At 43.8% G+C, this 20,878-nt stretch overlaps 1 protein-coding gene across 6 annotated transcripts in view; it reads right to left on the minus strand.

The window, feature by feature from the left end:
• The window catches only part of celsr1a (cadherin EGF LAG seven-pass G-type receptor 1a), a 324,635-nt gene that overhangs the window by 74,861 nt on the left and 228,896 nt on the right, over positions 1–20,878 (minus strand). For all 6 annotated transcript variants that reach the window (XM_078235521.1, XM_078235523.1, XM_078235517.1 and 3 more), the window contains exons 7-9: positions 5,946–6,103; positions 4,164–4,327; positions 2,602–2,727 (exon numbers count right to left, since the gene is read on the minus strand). In XM_078235521.1, the coding sequence (XP_078091647.1) occupies positions 2,602–2,727; positions 4,164–4,327; positions 5,946–6,103 (448 nt within the window). The remainder of the gene's footprint in view (positions 1–2,601; positions 2,728–4,163; positions 4,328–5,945; positions 6,104–20,878) is intronic.

A 20,878-nucleotide genomic window follows, 5' to 3' on the forward strand; every position in this document is an offset into this window, starting at 1 on the left:
GCACGGTGGCACAGTGGTTAACACTGCTGCCTCGCAGCACCAGGGATCCGGGTTCAATTCCTGGCTTGGGTCACTGTCTGTGTGGAGTCTGCACATTCTCCCCGAGTCTACGTGGGTTTCCTCCAGGTGCTCTGGTTTCCTCCCACAGTCCAAAGACGTTAGGTGGACTGGCCATGCTAAATTACCCCTTAGTGTCAGGGGGACTAGCTAGGGTAAATGCATGGGGTTATGGGGATAGGGCCAGGGTGGGATTGTGGTTGGTGCAGACTCAATGGGCCGAATGGCCTCCTTCTGCATTGCAGGGATTCTATTCTATCTAGGATTCTAAGTCCCTAATCTAAATTGGCGGTTTAATGTTTTTGTCCGTGAGGATAAGAATTGGCCCCGAAGCTGAAACATCATTTACAGAAAGGCTGCAATCCTGAGGCCGACCATCTCCAGTAACTGAACTGGAATGAATGATTTAAACTGGCCAATTAAGTGCATCAAATTACAGGTAGTGGCTGCAGGAGCTGGCTTCACTGATTTATGGAAAGTATTAGCTCCACTGATGATCCTTTTAATACCTAACGATCTTAAAATGTAAGAAAACACAAAGTGGAGAATAGCTTCATTACAAGAGTACAATTTATTTTGTTAAATGTTAGGCAAATTGTATCTTAGAACTAAGCTATTAAAATTAAAAATTGAATTCTCAGCAATTGAATATGCATGACTTAAATTTCAGCCTCATGAATTATTTTTATTAGAATATCCTGGCGGCGTGACAGAGAAGTTAATTAAGTATCCTGGAGATTTGTTGGGAAGTGCTTTCAATGTCCATCCATTTTTGGAGTGCTTTTGAGATTTGATCTTTGCGGATATTGGGAGGGTTTTTCCTCCCCCTTTGCGGGCTGTTTTGCGGCGGCCAGAGCCGGTGCTCCACACGCTGGCGGCGTGGATTCCCGTAGAACGTACCCCTCTCCACCGGGAAACCCACGGCGGGGGTGTGCCGTCAGCAGGACCATAGGATCCTGCCGGTGTGAACAGCAGCAAGATTCCGGCGATAGAGAAATAGGCCAGAACTGTACCGCCCGCCCGCCCGCCACAGGAATCGAAGCGGGTAAGGGGCAGACCAATAGGAAGGTGCGTTGACCTGGGGTGGGATTTTACAGTTTCAGGCCGAGCAAGGCTAGAAAATCCCGCCCACTGGCCTTTATAAATCGGAGTATCGAGTATAAAAGTTGGAGTGTTATGGTAAGGTTATATAAGGCATTGGTGAGGCCGAATTTGGAGTATTGTGTACAGTTTTGGTCACCTAGTTACAGGAAGGATGTAAATAAGATTGAAAGAGTGCAGAGTAGGTTCACAAGGATGTTGCTGGGACTTGAGAAGCTGAGTTACAGAGAGAGATTGAATAGGTTGGGACTTTATTCCCTGGAGCGTAGAAGATTGAGGGGAGATTTGATAGAGGTGTATAAGATTTTGATGGGTATTGATAGAGTGAATGCAAGCAGGCTTTTTCCGCTGAGGCTAGGGGAGAAAAAAACCAGAGGGCATGGGTTAAGGGTGAAAGGAGAAAAGTTTAAAGGGAATATTAGGAGGGGCTTCTTCACTCAGAGAGTAGTGGGAGTGTGGAATGAGGTGCCGGATAAAGTGGTAAATGCGGGGTCACTTTTAACATTTAAGAAAAACTTGGACGGGTTCATGGATGAGAGGGGTGTGGAGGGATATGGTCCAAGTGCAGGTCAGTGGGACTAGGCATAAAATGGTTCGGCACAGACAAGAAGGGCCAAAAGGCCTGTTTCTGAGCTGTAATTTTCTATGGTTCTATAGAGTTTTACAGCATGAAAAAAGGCCATTTGGCCCATCATGCACCTCCCTGTTCTAATCCCATTTGTCCGCACTTGGATCCATAGCCTTGAATGCTACGGCGTTTCAAGTGCTCATCTAAATGCTTCTTAAATGTTGAGGGTTCTTGCCTCCACCACTCTTTCAGGCAAAGAGTTCCAGATTTCCACCATCCTCTGGGTGAAAAAACCTTTCCCCAAATCCCCTCTAAATCTCCTGACTCTTCCCTTAAATCTGTGTCCCCAATTATTGATCCCTTTACAAAAGGGATCTTCCTATCTACGTCCCTCATGATTTTGTACACCTCAATCAGGTCCACCCTCAGCCTTCTCTGCTCTAAGGAAAACAACCCCAGCCTAACCAGCCTCTCTTTCTATGTCTGTGAACCATACCAAGCAGCTAAAATAATTTGACCCTGCCTCATTTCAGTGTAGAGAGGCAAGGAGTGGTTTAGGGATTGGGTGTAAACAAAAAACATGGTTTGTGGTTGTATAAACAATACAAACTATTAGCAAAAAGACAGGAAATACTGTAGAGCTGAACTAAATGTTCACGGGACCAGTTCATGCCAAGTTGACCAGCTCACTGGTACTACAGCCAACCATTGGATCAGATCAGTCAACCTGTAGGTTGACCAATTCTCTGGTGCCACTTGTCCATGTTGTGAGTGATATAGCCCTGGCCCAGGTCAGATCTGAGTTTAGATTCACATTAAGCTAAAGCAAGCACCCCGTTTTTCCCTCTTATTCCTGGAGGAGTAAAATCACTCACCTTGCTCACAGTTCTTGCCACCAAATCGCAAAGGACATTCACAACTGTACGTATTCCATTTGTTCACACACTGTCCGCCATTTTGACATATGTTTACATCACAGAAGTTCTTTTTAGCTGCACATCCTGCAGATGAGAAAATGAATCGGTGCTTACAATCATTCTTTCAGCCCTGCCAATAATTCCATTCTACCTGGACTTTCCCTGTGACTTGGTGCCCATCTATTTCTCCTCTTTCCAATGTGGAAGAGCTCTGGAAATGCAAGGTTCCCCCCCCGCCGCAGCATTCACAGGAAATGATCGTGATTCTATCTCAGATGTAGAAAATGACATGTTGTCAACAGCAATAACAGAAGTGTAAATCTGTGGCAAGAGACATGGGAGTGGAAAAAGCTTGTCTACGGGGGTTGGGGGTCCCCATTGTCTGTCCTTTAGTCACGGCGACTAACACTCAAATTCCATGCAAAACCACCTCTTATTCACTACCGTCAAAACACATTTCTACCCCAGGCAACGTTTGAGAGAAAATCATAGATCATAGAATCCTACAGTGCAGATGGAGGCCATTCGGCCCATCGAGTCTCCATCGGCCACAATCGCACCCAGGCCCTATCCCCATAACCCCATGCATTTACCCTAGCTAGTCCCCCTGACACTGAGGGGCAATTTAGCATGGTCAATCCACCTAACCCTCACATCTTTGGAATGTGGACGGAAACCGGAGCACCCGGAGGAAACCCACGCAGACACAAAGAGAATGTGCAAACTCCACACAGACAGTGACCTAAGCCGGGAATTGAACTCGTGTCTCTGGCGCTGTGAGGCAGCAGTGCTAACCACTGTGCTACCGTGCTGCCCCATATTCACCAAGTTTTCTTTTTCTAAACTAGTTCTTCCTTGAGGACACCAGCTCAGCTAATATATTCATTTCCTGCCTTGCTGTTCTATTACGACTATTATTAAAATATTCTGAGGAGTTGACGTGCACATGTCCCAAAAGAACACAAGAGCTTTTAAAGCACAGGAATGGTCATTTGGCCAAACCTGCCTCTCCAGTGATTTCAGATCCAGTCAGGTCATCATAATCCCTCAACTTTCTCTTCAAAAGTACTTGGACTTTCCTCTTTAATCTAGTTACACTATTCCATTCAAAGCCCCTACCTTGGATCTTATTCCACAAGTTAATAATCCTGGAGCTGAAAGACCATTCCTCCTGATATTTCCTCCTCTAATATTTGAATTTATAAATTGTATTCACTGTTAATTGAACCCTACTTGCTGACAATCAAAGCTATCACTTAGAATGCCCATAATCGAGTTAATAAATTAAAAATTCAAATTATGCACACACGATAAAAATAAAATGAATGATATGCCTTTGCTCTTCAAACAAATAATTAGACAACAAACTATCTAAAAGTTTTAAATGACATGTCCGTCTCCGTGAGAATGATATCAGTCGTGCAACAGCATGTTACTGGTTGGATGTGTTTCTCCTCACCAGTTATGATTTCACACTGAGACAGGGGTAATTTTGCAGAGTGCAAGTTCTGATTACTTACCTGCAAGTGTGCCATTATTGGCTATGAAACTCGCCATATCAAGTTGCTTGTTATCAATGGTCAAGTTTCTCATACATCCCACAAACTCACGATTGCGCACCGGGAAGTCTTCAGGTAGATTGGGGACACCTCCAAGCAGTAAAGGGCCAGTCAAATCTAAAGACCTGAAGAAGGCAAACAGATAGTATTATCCTCAACACAAACTCTTCGTAGTACGAAGTCTCACAACACCAGGTTAGAGTCCAACAGGTTTATTTGGAATCACGAGCTTTCGGAGCGCTGCTCCTTCATCAGGTGCACTCAACTGATGAAGGAGCAGGGGTCCGAAAGCTTGTGATTCTAAATAAACCTGTTGGACTTTAACCTGGTGTTGTGAGACTTCTTACTGTACCCATTCCAGTCCAATGCCGGCTTCTCAACATCATGACAAACTCTTCATGTCAGTGCCTGGGCCGGGTATTGGGGAAAGAGGACAGAGAGCATAAACAATGTAGAGAGTTCAAAAATACAGGTAGTCATTTCATCAGAATGATAGCTATAGTTCTTTCAATGATGCATAATGGCAGTAACTGAATGGTCATCGGGAAAGGACAGGGCTACCTTTGGATCTGATGTTCTTTAAGTCGGGAAAGCTGGCTGTCCTTCACATCTGGAGAACGGGGACCTGAGTTGAACTAGTGAAGTGTCCTCGATTCTTGCTGAACCATAATTCAGCAAGAATCAATACGTGTGAGAGAGAAACTTGTCAAAAAGGGTTAAGAAAATTATGCTCTCGCTCTTATACTGCCTGGTAATAATTTTTGACATGTGAATGGCATGGGTAAGGATTTGTTCATCAAGTAAACTGAAGCAGAATATTTACTTTTGCCCTTAATTTTTAAAGAATATATTAATTATATAGGGAAGGTGATGGCCTAATGTTATTATTGCTAGACTATTAATCCAGAAACTCAGCTAATGTTCTGGGGACCCAGGTTCGAATCCCGCCACGGCTGATGGTGGAATTTAAATTCAATAAAAAATATCTGGAATTAAGAATCTACTGATGACCGTGAAGCCATTGTCAATTGTTGGAAAAACCTATCTGGTTCACTAATGTCCTTTATGGAAGGAAATCTGCCGTCCTGACCTGGTCGGGCCTACATGTGACTCCAGAGACACAGCAATGTGATTGACTCTAAACTGCCCTGTTAAAATTATTGATCTTTTAAAAACAAAAATCTAAAAAGCAGGGGATGGAGGTGGGATCTGCAGAGTCAGGTTGCACACTGTGGGCGAGATTTTCCAGCCGCACGACTGGAAATTCCCGCCCGAAGTCAACGGATCTGTGCATGGTCTGCCGAATTTTCTGTCCCGCCTGCTATGGTTCCCATGGCGGGCGGGACGGGAAATTTCCACCCTAGGTCTTCAAGCTGTCAAATTACCATGGTTAGATCTCACTGTTTCAGATATTCGATGCTGCTCCATAGAGGGGGGAGAGGGTCAGAGGGAGAGTCACCAGGGTTGGGCCTTACATCTCTTTGTGTGTAGTTCGTTATACAGCATCACTGACAGAACTGGGAACATGTCTCCAACCCAGCGACAGGTATTGACACAGCAAACCATGGACAGATGAATTGATCATGGACAGATGAATTTTAATTCTTTTTCTAAATTAATTTCTACTAGGCACCGTCATTTGTAATGTTAACCAAAATGGTGCATTTTCCTTTGAATAAGCCTGGCGAATTTGTATTAGACCAAATTGATGAAATATTTATGTAGTAAATTATTTGATCTTACTTCTTTGATCCGGTCTGTGTTCCCTGAGCAGCGCATGAATAGTTTCCAATACGGCTTCCAAATCGCACAGATACGGCAGTATCACAGTCATCAACAGTAACCACTGCAACCTTTTCCCCTGATGGTCCATGAGGAATACCTAACCTGCCAATATTGGGCTGAACAAAAGAACAGAAAGGTTAATTTTCGCTGTGAGGCAAGATGAGTCACATTACCATTTTAAAAAAATTACTCTTGACATATTTAGACGTGAAACAGAACAACATGGGATCCAGTGAACATGAGAATCATTTTATTTAAGTATCACAATGCATGCTTGGGCCTGCATTTCTCCATACAAATCTGGGCTTGCCAAAGAAGGCGCAACACACTGCAAGCGTTTTCCCAAGGACACATGGAGCAACATCCACTTTTCACCAGTTTACACCTGGAAACCACTGTCAATCAGCTCAAGAACGACATTGAGAGCAGACCTGGGCCCAAAGTGCTTTCTCCAACTTAGAAACAGGCACATGCATAGTGCCTCAGTGGGGAGGCGATGGCCTAGTGGTATTATCATTAGACTATTAATCCAGAAACTCAGCTAATGTTCTGGGGACCCAGGTTCGAATCCTGCCATGGCAGCTGGAGGAATTTGATAAAAAATATCTGGAATATGACCATGAAACCATTGTTCATTGTTGGAAAAGCCCATCTGGTTCACTAGTGTCCTTTAGGGAAGAAAATCTGCCGTCCTCAGCTGGTCTGGCCTACCTGTGACTCGCAACTGTCCTTCAAGGGCAACTAGGGTTGGGCAATAAATGTTGGGCAATAAATGCTGGTCAGCCAATGACGCCCATGTCCCATGAATGAATAAAAAAAATAGCAGAAGCATAAACTATCAAACCCACTGCAGCATTTTGTATTCCAACTACATTAACAAGGAATGATTGAATCAAGAACTTTATTTTTTGGTCCTCTTAATTTTTTTTGGTCCACCTTTGCAGAATTCTAAAATGCTCCCAATTCTCAGGTTTACCATTTTTACAGCAACTTTACACGCCTTTTCCTATGATCTGATGCAATCATAGATTTATTTTGTTAGCCATGGTTGGAACATTTTCCTTGCTGGGTTCTTGTACATTAATGTACTTTTATTGGAAACTATGCATTAGTTATTTAAATATTAGCCATTGCCTGTCTACTGTTATGACTTTTAATATAGTTTCCCTAACGACTGAAGGCAATTTTCTCCTCATACTCTCATAGTTGCCTTTGTTTCGAATTAAGACCCAAGGGTGGGATTTTACGGCTTCGCTCAGGTGAGATCGTAAATTCCCGCCTGAGGACAACGGAGATTTCCGTTCTGGGAACTTCGTCTGACCCGATTCCGGGATGGGCAAGGTGGTAGGATTTCGGCCCGAGTCTCTGGTTGAATGATGTCACTTTCAAACTTAAGGTAAAATGTTATTATATTATGATCATTCTTTCCTAAAGGTTGCTTTACAACAAGATTAATTAGTCCTTTTTCATGGCACAATATTAGCAGGGTAAGCAGGAGATTAGCAGGGTAAATGTGTGGGATTGTGAGGATGGAGCCTGGGTGGGGTTGTTGTCGGTGCAGGCTCAATGGGTTAAATGACCTCCTTCTGCACTGTTGTGATCCTATGATCTAAAATAGCCCATTCCCTAGATGGCTCCTTAACGCACTGTTCCAGAAAATCAGGTAGACACATTCCAAGAATCAGCCCTCCACAACATTAATAGTAATTAGGTTTACCAAGTGTATATGTAGACTGAAGTCTTCCACAATTTCTATATTATCCTTGTTATACACACACCCCTAATTCCCTGATTTGTACTGTGATTTACATTATCACTGCTATTTGGTGGCCTACGTACAATTCCCAGCAACATTTTCTGCCCCTTATGGTTTCTTAGCTCTACCCAAAATGATTTTACGTTTTGACCTTTCGAACCAAGATCATCTCACTACAGTACTAATGCCCTCTTCAATTAACTGAGCTACCCCACCGTCTTTCCCAGCTTCCTCCCCTTGCTGTGTGTCATTTACTCTTGGATATTCAGGTCCCACTTTTGTCATCACGTCTAACGTGCAATAGCTATCAGGTCATACATATAAATTTCTATTTGAGCTGACAATTCATCTGTTTTATTGTGAGTGCTGCGGGTATTCAGATACAGAGCACTTTATTCAGCTTTTATTGTTTCTGTGAGCTCTGCCCTGTCTGCTGGCACATCTTCAATTTGCAATCACTGTGCTTTCCTGCCATACCCTGATTATCATTACTTTTATTGCTACCTTGATCTGTTGCCTTGTAATTTCCCTTTCATTTATTTAATCTTCTCCAACACAATCCTTTTCCCTCCTCCAGTTAGTTTAAAGTTCTCTCTACTTCCTCAGTTATAAGACTTGCCAGAACAGTGGCCCCAACGCAGATCAAGTGAAGACCCTCCCAACGGTATAGCTCCCACTTCCCTCAGTACTGATGCCAATGCCCCATGAATCGAAACATACACCAATCTTTCAGCCACGCATTCACCTCTTTCATTTTATTTACCCTCAGCCAATTCACACGTGGCTCAGGTAATAATCCAAAGATTATTAACTTTGAGGTTCTGCTTTCTCATTGAGCACCCAGCTCCTCAAACTCTCTGAGCAAAACCTCTTTCCTCGTCTTACCTATGTTGTTGGAGAGTTGCAGTTGTAGGATTTTCTCAAGAAAAATCTCAGAATTATAGTGTTGAAAGAGATGACAAAGAAAGAGAGGCCAGTGACCAAGGAGGGATTTGAACACAAGGATAAGAATTTTAAAATAGAGGTGATGCACAACTGGGACTCAATCGATGTCAGAGAGTGCAGGGATACTAGTTGAACAGAATACACACACACACACAATGTTCTGAAAAGCAAGAAAATAAAGTTCATTTTGCAGAGCTCTCATTTTTCCATGCAAGTGTCCACTGCATCTCCACACCTCCCTCAGCCAGGGAGTGCGAACACCAACATGATCTTATATGAAAAATTAATGTCCACTGTGTCATTAGAGTACCTTTAAGAGATTTTTTAAAAATCATGTTATCGGCAGGTCTCACAGCCTCAGCTCTCATTGTTGCTGGGCTGTCTGTACGAGTCCTTTTATTGCTCCTTCACGGTTTTTTTAATGGGGTTTGTTTGTTTTTATTCTAGGTTGATTTATGGCCCCACATTATTAGGAGGAAGGTCGTGGGTTCTGGTCATTTTTTTTTCCTCCCTAGGGAATTCAAGGTTTTATTTTCTGTTTTTGGCTGGCAGCAGGGTTTAGTTTTAGAAGGGACATCAAATTGCAAAGCAGTGTCTCTCTCTTACTCTCCCTGGGTTTTGGAAGTTCTGCTGATTAGCTGAAAGCAAGACTTCTTGCCTTCCTGCAGTGTCTCTCCCTGGTGAACTGGGAAGCTGTTCTGACTTCAAACTTGTTTTGAGTGTATCAAGAGAACTGCAGCATTCATCCAAAGGACTCAATTCCAGTATCACGTGAGTATTAGTCTTTGCTGTGTTAAACCTGTGGAAGGATTTTGTTTATGGGATTGGTTTGATTGTAACATCTTAGATATATTTGTTGAGGGTTATACATTAGTGTGGTTGTTTTGTTTTGTATGTAATTGATAATAGTTTTGCTAATATTCTTACTATACGTTAATTATATTCATAAATAAACTGTGTTTGATAAAAGCTCCCTAGTGGGTCATTTGAATCATACCCCTAAGGTGAAACATATCAGGCTTATCCCAGCCAAATTCAAGGTGCAAAACTTATGATCCAGGTAGACTTCATGAAACACTTTTGAGTTTCTTATCTGAACCATAACACCACCTTCTCAACTAAGAAAAGATGCATCATTGGCCAACAGTGTTAAACTAAGCAACAGCTGCATCGCAGCAACTTCCCTTCCAGGTCACACACACTCTTGACCTGGAAATGATGAATATATCATTTCATCATTGTTGCTAATTCAAAATTGTGGAACGCCCTCCCTAACAGCACTGTGGGCGTACCTACATCACAGGGACTACAGCGGCTCAAGGAAGTGACTCACCAGCACCTTCTCAAGGACAATTAGGATGGGCAACATACGCTGGTCTAGCCAGTGATGCCCACATCCTGTGAAGAATAAACAAAATGAGACTCAAACCCACTCACCATTTGTTCCAAGAACTATCACTTCTGTACTCAGCCATGAGAGATTATGAAGCTATCATGCGATTGTACTTTGCACTAATTAGGAACTGCATTTTAACTCTAACTGCACTGCAGTTTTTACAGGGTTAAAGGTTGCAGATCAAAAATATTCCAGAGATGACATTTTCTCACTGTATAATTGAAAAACAAAGCCTACACCATCTAATTCAAACTTCAGCCACAGCTGATTGTTTTGACAGTATCACAAATATTTGATTTTTTCACATGAGTTCAGTACATATTCAGTTGTTAGCTAGATTTGATTTCCTTTCTTGCTCTGGAGTCAGTTCCTTTTATCCTGAAAACACTCAGACATCTAAATCTGAACAGGTTTACCCAAAATTGGTCTTTTTTATTTTATGTGCCCCTTGATACTGGCAGTGCCATATGATGTTTATTCAGTCTGCAACGTACTCAATCAAATCCAAAACTTGCGGCTGTCTACACAATGACAATGAGGCGTTAGGCTAATTGTTACATAACACCCGGCCTTGATAAACAGCCTGAGCCATGTTACTGCTTCAACAGTCCATTTCCAGGTCAATGGTCCACCAGTCCCAATCATTCGTGATGCATGTTTAATAAGGTACAGCTCCGAGCAGCAGCAACTGCAGACAGTAACGGAACAATTTCTTTTCCCATAACGAGCAAACTAGAAACAACAGGAAAGGCAACCACAGTGGCCATTTCATTGAATCATAGAATCCCTACAGTGCAGAAGGCCATTCGGCCCATTGAGTCTGCACCGACCACAATCCCACCCAGGCCTTATTCCTGTAACCCCACATATTTACCCTGCTAATCACCTGACACTAATGCGCAATTTAGCTTTGTCAATCAACCTAACTCACACATCTTTGGACTGTGGGAAGGAACCAAAGCACCCGGAGGAAACCCACACAGACACGGGGAGTATGTGCAGACTCCACACTGACAGTGACCCAAGGCTGGAATTGAACCCGGGTCCCTGGCGCTGCGAGGCAGCAGTGCTAACCATTGTGCCACCGTGTCGCCACCATTGTTCTCAGAAAGAAACAACTGAAAGCAGAAAGGTGAAAGCTGGGAGTCCCGAGGCTGAGTTAAAGTGAAAGGTTTGTTAAGGAATCTTCTAAAGGTCGGAAAGAGTCGAACAGAGAAACTGAGCAGAGAATTTCAACAAAGATATGATGGAATGGAGGGAATGAGGAAGAAGCTTTCAGGAAAGATCTGTGGCTGAGGAAGAAATGTGATATGGGATGGATGCACTAAACATTGTGCAGCAGACAGCACTAGTCACCATTCTGGATTGGTTGCAGTTTGTGAATGGTTTGAGGTAAGGAGACCAATGAGGGGAGAATTGGACAATCAATCTGAGATGATTAAACTGTGGATTAGGATCAACAATGGAGAAGGTATAGGGGTATCAACTGTTAGGTTGGAGAGGTGAAAAACTGAAGTCATGATAACAAGTCAGATGTGCTGTAAGAAGATCACTAACAAAATCTCAACCTTTCTTTTCTCCTGAAAACATTCCTTAAAATTTACCTCTTTGACCAAACTTTTGGTCCCCTGCCCTAATACTGTGGCTCGGAGTTAAACTTTATGAGTAGGCCACTCGATCCCTTGGGCCTGCTCCACCAATCAATAAGATCATGGCTGATGCAACTTCAATCCTGCACTCCTGCCTACCCCTGATAACCTTTCATCTCCTCAGAGAATCCATCTAGCTCTGCCTTAAAAATATTCAAATAATCTGCTTCCACTGCCTTATGAGGAAGAGAGTTCCAGAAACTCACCATCCTCTGGTAGAAAAAAATTCCCCTCATCTGTGTCTGAAATAAGAACATAAGAACATAAGAAATAGGAGCAGGAGTAGGCCATCTAACCCCTTGAGCCTGCCCCGCCATTCAATAAGATCATGGCTGATCTGAAGTGGATCAGTTCCACTTACCCCCCTGATCCCTATAACCCCTAATTCCCTTACCGATCAGGAATCCATCTATCCGTGATTTAAACATCTTCAGCATCCACCACTTCAATGGGCAGAGAATTCCAGAGATTCACCACCCTCTGAGAGGAGAAGTTCCTCCTCAACTCTGTCCTAAACTGACCCCCCTTTATTTTGAGGCTGTGCCCTCTAGTTCTAGCTTCCTTTCTAAGTGGAAAGAATCTCTCCACCTCTACCCTATCCAGCCCCTTCATTATCTTATAGGTCTCTATAAGATCCCCCCTCAGCCTTCTAAATTCCAACGAGTACAAACCCAATCTGCTCAGTCTCTCCTCATAATCAACACCCCTCATCTCTGGTATCAACCTGGTGAACCTTCTCTGCACTCCCTCCAAGGCCAATATATCCTTCTGCAAATAAAGGGACCAATACTGCACACAGTATTCCAGCTGCGGCCTCACCAATGCCCTGTACAGATGCAGCAAGACATCTCTGCTTTTATATTCTATCCCCCTTGCGATATAGGCCAACATCCCATTTGCCTTCTTGATCACCTGTTGCACCTGCAGACTGGGTTTTTGCGTCTCATGCACAAGGACCCCCAGGTCCCTTTGCACAGTAGCATGTTGTAATTTTTTTCCATTACGATAATAATCCAATTTGCTATTATTTCCTCCAAAGTGAATAACCTCGCATTTGTCAACGTTATACTCCATCTGCCAGATCCTCGCCCACTCACTCAGCCTGTCCAAATCTCTCTGCAGACCTTCTATGCCCTCCACACGATTCACTCATTTCAAGGGTTGAAATGAGCAACCCTTGATTATTAAACAGTGACCCCTGAGTTCTAGATTTGCTCACAAGAGGAAACATCCTCTCCACATCCATCCTGTCAATACCCCTCAGCATCTTAAAGGTTTTGATCAAGTTGCCTCTTCTTCTTCTAAATTTTAGTGAATACAAATTTAACCTCTGAAACTTTCCCTCATAAGAGGCCATGGCAGCCACAGTGGCACAGTGGTTAGTGCTGCTGCCTCACAGTGCCAGTGACCCGGGTTCGATTCCCAGCTTGGATCACTGTCTGTGTGGAGTCTGCACGTGCTCCCCCGTGTCTGCGTGGGTTTTCTCTGGGTGCTCCGGTTTCCTCCCACACTCCAAAGATATGTGGGTTAGGTGGATTGGCCATGCTAAATTGCCCCTTAGTGTCAGGGGGACTAGCTAGGGTAAATGCATGGAGTTGCATGAAAAAGGGGCTTAAGAGAGCTAGGAGGGGGCATGAGAAGTCGTTGGCGGGTCGGATCAAGGAAAACCCCAATGCTTTTTACTCTTATGTGAGGAATAAAAGAATGACCAGGGTGAGGTTAGGGCCGGTCAAGGACAGTAGTGGGAACTTCTGTATGGAGTCAGTAGAGATAGGAGAGGTGATGAATGAATACTTTTCTTCAGTGTTCACCAAGGAGAGGGGCCATGTTTTTGAGGAAGAGAAGGGGTTACAGGCTAATAGGCTGGAGGAAGTAGATGTTCGGAGGGAGGATGTACTAGCAGTTTTGAATAAACTGAAGGTCGATAAGTCCCCTGGGCCTGATGAAATATATCCTAGGATGCTTTGGGAGGCAAGGGATGAGATTGCAGAGCCTTTGGCTTTGATCTTTGGGTCCTCACTGTCCACAGGGATGGTGCCAGAGGACTGGAGAGTGGCGAATGTTGTTCCTCTGTTTAAGAAAGGGAATAGAAATGACCCTGGTAATTATAGGCCGGTTAGTCTTACTTCGGTGGTTGGTAAGTTGATGGAAAAGGTCCTGAGGGATGGGATTTACGACCATTTAGAAAGATGCGGATTAATCCAGGATAGTCAGCGCGGATTCATGAAGGGCAAGTCGTGCCTCACAAATATGATAGAATTTTTTGAGGAGGTAACTAAGTGTGTTGATGAAGGTAGGGCAGTTGATGTCATATACATGGATTTTAGTAAGGCGTTTGATAAGGTCTCCCATGGTCGGCTTATGATGAAAGCAAGGAGGTGTGGGATAGAGGGAAAGTTGGCCGATTGGATAGGTAACTGGCTATCTGATTGAAGATAGAGGGTGGTGGTGGATGGAAAATTTTCGGACTGGAGGCAGGTTGCTAGCGGAGTGCCACAGGGATCAGTGCTTGGTCCTCTGCTATTTGTGATTTTTATTAATGACCTAGAGGAGGGGGCTGAAGGGTGGATCAGTAAATTTGCTGATGACACCAAGATTGGTGGAGTCGTGGATGAGGTGGAGGGCTGTTGTAGACTGCAAAGAGACATAGATAGGATGCAAAGCTGGGCTGAAAAATGGCAAATGGAGTTTAACCCTGATAAATGTGAGGTGATTCATTTTGGTAGGACAAATTTAAATGTGGATTACAGGGTCAAAGGTAGGGTTCTGAAGACTGTGGAGGAACAGAGAGATCTTGGGGTCCATATCCACAGATCTCTGAAGGTTGCCACTCAAGGGGATAGAGCTGTGAAGAAGGCCTATAGTGTGTTAGCTTTTATTAACAGGGGGTTGGAGTTTAAGAGCCGTGGGGTTATGCTGCAACTGTACAGGACTTTGGTGAGACCACATTTGGAATATTGTGTGCAGTTCTGGTCACCTCACTATAAGAAGGATGTGGAAGCGCTGGAAAGAGTGCAAAGGAGATTTACCAGGATGCTGCCTGGTTTGGAGGGTAGGTCTTATGAGGAAAGATTGAGGGAGCTGGGGCTGTTCTCTCTGGAGCGGAGGAGGTTGAGGGGAGACTTAATAGAGGTTTATAAAATGATGAAGGGGATAGATAGAGTGAACGTTCAAAGACTATTTCCTCGGGTGGATGGAGCTATTACAAGGGGACATAACTATAGGGTTCATGGTGGGAGATATAGGAAGGATGTCCGAGCTAGGTTCTTTACTCAGAGAGTGGTTGGGGTGTAGAATGGACTGCCTGCAGTGATAGTGGAGTCAGACACTTCAGGCACATTTAAGCGCTTATTGGATAGGCACATGGAGCACACCAGAATGATAGGGAGTGGGATAGCTTGATCCTGGTTTCAGATAAAGCTCGGCACAACATTGTGGGCCGAAGGGCCTGTACTGTGCTGTACTGTTCTATGTTCTATGGGGATAGGGCCTGGGTGGGATTGTGGTCGATGCAGATTCAATGGGCCGAATGGCCTCCTTCTGCACTATATTCTATGATTTTAAAGACACGCCATCCATTTCTGGTATTAGTCCAGTAAACCTTCTCTGAACTGCTTCCAACGTATTTACATCTTTCCTTAAATAAATATTGGTTTATTTATTATTGTCACAAGTAGGCTTACATTAACACTGCAATGAAGTTACTGTGAAAATCCCCGAGTCACCACACTCAGGCGCCTGTTTGGGTACACTGAGGCAGAATTTAGCATGGCCAATGCATCCAACCAGCACATCTTTCTGACTGTGGGAGGAACCGGAGCACCCGGAGGAAACTCACGCAGACACGGGGAGAACGTGCAGACTTCACACAGACAGTGAATCGAGGCTGGGAATTGAACCCGGGTCCCTGGCGCTGTGAGGCGGCAGTGTTAACCACTGTGCCACCGTTTGGTTGAAATACCATGTGAACTAAAATTCTCAGAAGTTACTATGTCTGGCTGAATGGTTAAGATTGAATTACTGTTGCCAGACACTGGGTAGGGAATGGTGTTTTGATGCAGATCCGATTCAGTCTTCCTCTCCTCCCTGATTGAAATGTTCCTGTTGTGTGTGGAAATTTGTAATTATTATTCTCACTCAGGCTGCAAGAACTTCAAATTACATCTTTCTGAGCCAGAGTTTGAAAATTGTTTTGCTTTCACCAAGAGCTTTAAAAGAACTTTCAACTTGTTTCCACTAAATCTGTGTCTGTGAGCACCATTGGAATACATCGGAACAGGAGTAGACCAGTTAGTCCCTCAAACCTGTTCCCTGATTCAATGAGATCACAGTTGCTCTGTGACGCAACACCACATACCTACTTTTCCCAAATGTTCCTGAAATCCTCCTGTCAAGGAAAGATTTAAGGAAAGATGTAAATGCATTGGAAGCAGTTCAGAGAAAGTTTACTAGACTTGTAGCAGGAATGGGTGGGTTGTCTTACGAGGAAAGGTTAGGCTTGTATCCACTGGAGTTTACAGAAACAAGAGGTGACTTGATCAAAAACCTTTAAAGATCCTGAAGGGTATTGACAGGGTGGATGTGGAGAGGATGTTTCCTCTCGTGGGAGAATCCAGAACTAGGAGTCATTCATTCAAAACAGGGGTGAGAATTATTTTTCTCTGAGTGTTGTGAGTCTCTCTTCCTCATACTTACAAAATTCTAACAGGACTAGACAGGGTAGATGCAGGGAGGATGTTCCTGATGGTTGGGGAGTCCAGAACCAGGGGTCATAGTCTGAGGATTCGGGGTAGACCATTTAGGACAGAGATGAGGAGACATTTCTTCACCCAAAGAGTGGTGAGCCTGTGGAATTCATTACCACAGGAAGTAGTTGATGTCAAAACATTGAATGTATTCAAGAGGCGGCTGGATATAGTGCTTGGGGCAAACAGGATCAAAGGTTATGGGAAGAAAGTAGGATTTGGCTATTGAGTTGGATGATCAGCCATGATCGTGATGAATGGCGGAGCAGGCTTGAAGGGCCTCCTCCTGCTCCTATCTTCCATGTTTCTATAAAAGGCAGTTGAAGCAGAATCTTTGAATATTTTTAAGGCTGAGGTAGATAGATTCTTGATGAACAAGGGGGTGAAAGGTTATTGGGGGTCAACAGGAATGTGGAGCTGAGGTTACAATCAGATCAGCCATGATCTTATTGAATGGCAGAACAGGCTGGAGTGGCCTACTCCTGCTCCATATGTTCATTTGTTAACAAAAAAATTATTAACAATTGATCTAACATCAGAACACAGGAGCAAATTTTGACCACCCTTTTCACGTACAATTGTTTCCATACATAATGTCGGAAAGGTCTAGCTCTAACATTTAGACTACATCCCCATATCCTCGACTTCTCCACCAGCCGGAAACCATTTCTATTTATCCTATCGGTTTCTATTAATATTTTTAAAAGTTGAACTAAACCACCCTTTAACCTTCAAATTCCAGGGAATACAATCCAATTCTTGTAATCTCGCTTCATAATTTAACCTTTGGAATTGAAGTATATTTCCAGTAAACCTCTCCAGCACAACTCTTCAAGGCCAAAAGATGTGGTGTTGGATATGAACATAGGTGTGGGCTTTGCTTGGGTATAGCATTATTCTACGTCCTTGTATTCCAGGCTGCGAGCGATAAAGGCCAGCATTCCATTAGCCTTTTGATTATTTTCTGTTTCTGTCCATTGCATTTTAATGATTTGTATGCTTGAATCCCCGGGTTTATATGGATCTCTACTCTTTGCACTTTTCAGCATTTAGAAGGTGCTCTGTTCTGTCTTTTTTAGGTCCAAAGAGGATGACCTCACACGTGTCTAAATTGAAACCCATTTGCAACAGATTTGCCAATTCACTTGATTTATTAATCTCTGTAATTTTATACTTCCATCTACGCTGCTTACACAGCCAACAGATAGTAATAAAGTATTATTGGCTAAAATCCAAAGTAAGTCTTCAATGAGTCTGGAGATGGCTGGTGAGTCTGATTCGGGACCTGCAGACTTTATGTCACAAAGGATATCTGTTGTAGTGAGGGTAGTGAACGTAGCCCAGTCCATCAGGCAAACCATCCTCCCATCTATTGACTCCGTCTACATTTCCTGCTGCCTTGGGAAAGCAGACAGCATAATCAAGGACCCCGGACATAATCTCTTCCACTTTCTTCCGTTAGGAAAAAGATACACAAGTCTGAGATCATGTACCAACTGACTCAAGAACAGCTTCCTCCCCGCTGCCATCAGACATTTGAATGGACCTACCTTATACTAAGCTGATCTTTCTCTACCAATGACACTACATTCTGTACCCTCTCCTTTCCTTCTCCCCTATGTACTCTATGAACAGTATGCTTTATGTAGTGCGCGGGAAACAATACTTTTCACTGTGTCCCGACACATGTGACAATAATAAATCAAATCAAATGGGCAGCATGGTGGCACAGTGGTCAGCACTGCTGCCTCACCGCGCCAGGGACTTGGGTTCAATTCCGGCCTGGGATGACTGTCTTTGTGGAGTTTGCACATTCTCCCCGTGTCTGCGTGGGTTTCCTCCGGGTGCTCTGGTTTCCCCCCACAGTCCAAAGATGTGTGGATTAGGTTGATTGGCCTTGCTAAATTGACCCTAGTGTCAGAGGGATTAGCAGGGTAAATATGTGGGGTTACGGGAATAGGGCCTGGGCGGGATTGTGATCGGTGCAGACTCGATGGGCCAAATGGCCTCCTTATGTACTGTAGGGATTCTACAGAAAGGAAAACACAAGAAGAACCGATTCTTCTTTCTCTCTAATCCACTTTCAAGTACCTGGCAATAACTAATTTCAACTTAAATTGGCGCAGATCGAGAGTTTGGCACCTCTTGGCCTGCAACAATTAGTGTTGAAATTTTCACAATAATGTCATTGCGTTGTTAATGTAAGCCTATTTGTGAAAATAATAAATAAACTTTAAAGTTCGGGCACTTGACTCCTAAACCCCAGCTAGCCCCTGGGACAGAGACAGAAAAATAACAGTGGAATGAAAGAGAAAAGGTAAGATACTTTAACAAGCTCCCCTATGGAAAACAGGAAAGGGAAAATAAACTGCAACTGCAAGCTATGTTGTTACCTGATATGCATGTGTACCTGGTTAGGAACAACATAGCAACGCTGGGCAGTGCAACACAATGGATCGTGCTGTTCTTCACAGCAATTACAACAGAGTTCAAACAGGAATTGCTATTGCTGAAAGGTTCGAGACCTTTGTGTAGGTTAAGAAACAAAATTACTGGGGCAAAGGTACAAATTTTGTGCAATACGTGATAGTACTGCTTTGTGCCACAGGGATATTTGAGTGATAATCAGTTATCGACATACTATTATAAACGTCATGCTGTATGATAATCCGCGTCATCCTGTCGGACTACATCTTGTGCTCCTGTCATGTGAGAAAACGGAAGAGAATTTTTTTCACTCTTCTCTCCTGATGATTCCAGTATGGTTAGGCCACATGGGATAGTGCGCCAAACATGAAGAAATACTTTTATTAATGTGTTGTTTTTGATGGATTAAATTCATAGTTTGAAGGAAATTCATCAATTCCTCAGTAAAATTCAAAAACTCAGGTAACCCAAACACAACCCACCCCCATGGTTCTAACGGAGGTGGTTTGCGAGGGTTGGGGAAGGTCCTCAGTCACCAATCAGCTCTCAGGAGATGTGACAATCACAAAGATTTTTAGGAGGTTGCGAGTCTCCATTTCAATCCAAGGTTATCGGGAATCCTGACAAATCCTGATGAGAAAGGCTGGGACCACGCTTCTCACCACCACCCCATGTGTGATTCCCCCTATCCCCCACATTGTCCCATTCAAAGCCTTACCCCAAGAATGTCCCACACGCTCCTCCAACTAATATTGGATTTGCATGACACCCATTCTCTGCTCACTTACCAGCCTGACAGAGAGCAAACCCAATGGGCAGACAGTTGGAGGGAAATCGGTTGAAAAAAAATTACACTGGGTCCTACTACCAGACTCCACTGGACAGACAAAAAACCCACATTTCTGCGTTACCCTCCAAAAATCTCTTCCCATTCCACTCTCCTCTTCCCAGATCCAACTCATCAGACACCAAGTGATCGGTTGTGTTCTCTCCTCACATTGGCACTGTGGCAGTCAACAGAGAGCAATCCAGAATGAATCCCAACTGAGTTTCCTTCCCTTAGCCAAAGAGCCTTAAGGAATAGCTCCATCACTCCAGTACCTTTCAGATATCCAAGTGCCAGCTGGAAGCACCTTCAGTCTTGTGAAAGATCTAAAGAATGCATTCTACAGATTCAGGCCCAGCTACTTGTGCGGGCTGGACACAAGTCCTGTCTCTGCTCAGGCATTGTGTTTAGATTTTTTTAAATGAAAATGATCCTTCCCCGTCCTCAACTCCACACACTTCCTATGCCCCATCCATGCCAATCTAAGCCAACCCATACCCCTCTATCCACACCCATGGTCTTTCATAATGCCTATGCCAACTCACGCAGCCACATACACCCATCATCCCTTTTTTCTCACCCTCTTCATGGCAACTCACATAGTCCCTGTTGACGCTACCTCCAACAGCCTGACAGTTCCAAAGAGTTTATGAGTATAAAGTGCATAACCATTTTTAACAATTCCAAAGGGTGCCTTACCTCTCCCAGGAACCTATCCAAAGAGGTACCTTATCTCTCCAAAGGGGTAGCCTAGCTATCCAAAAAGTCCACCAAGTCCAGACGTCTTGGTCAGTTCTGGGGTTCATGCAGCTAGGGTTTGATAATCGGATGTCAGTGAAGGCAGTTGGTGATTTAAATGGCCAGTTGCCCATATATGCATGAAACCTGGCCCAAACTCCAGTCCCACCCCCTGCAAAGACGTGAAATGCCAGATTGAGGGACAGGACCAAGAAATCTTGCCCATTTCTGGGATTTTCACCACAACAGAGTGGCTCTCCATCACAGCAAAAGTCAAGCCCACACTGCACCTCCCAGTCCCCTGAAGGACTCTCAGTGAAACAGCAACAACTTGCATTTTGTATCGCACCTTAAGCTTAGCAGAACGTTCCAAGACACTTTATCACCAATCAAAATTTGGCACAGAGTC

This window comes from Mustelus asterias, chromosome 19, assembly GCF_964213995.1.
Source record: "Mustelus asterias chromosome 19, sMusAst1.hap1.1, whole genome shotgun sequence".
In the NCBI taxonomy this organism is placed as follows: domain Eukaryota; kingdom Metazoa; phylum Chordata; class Chondrichthyes; order Carcharhiniformes; family Triakidae; genus Mustelus; species Mustelus asterias.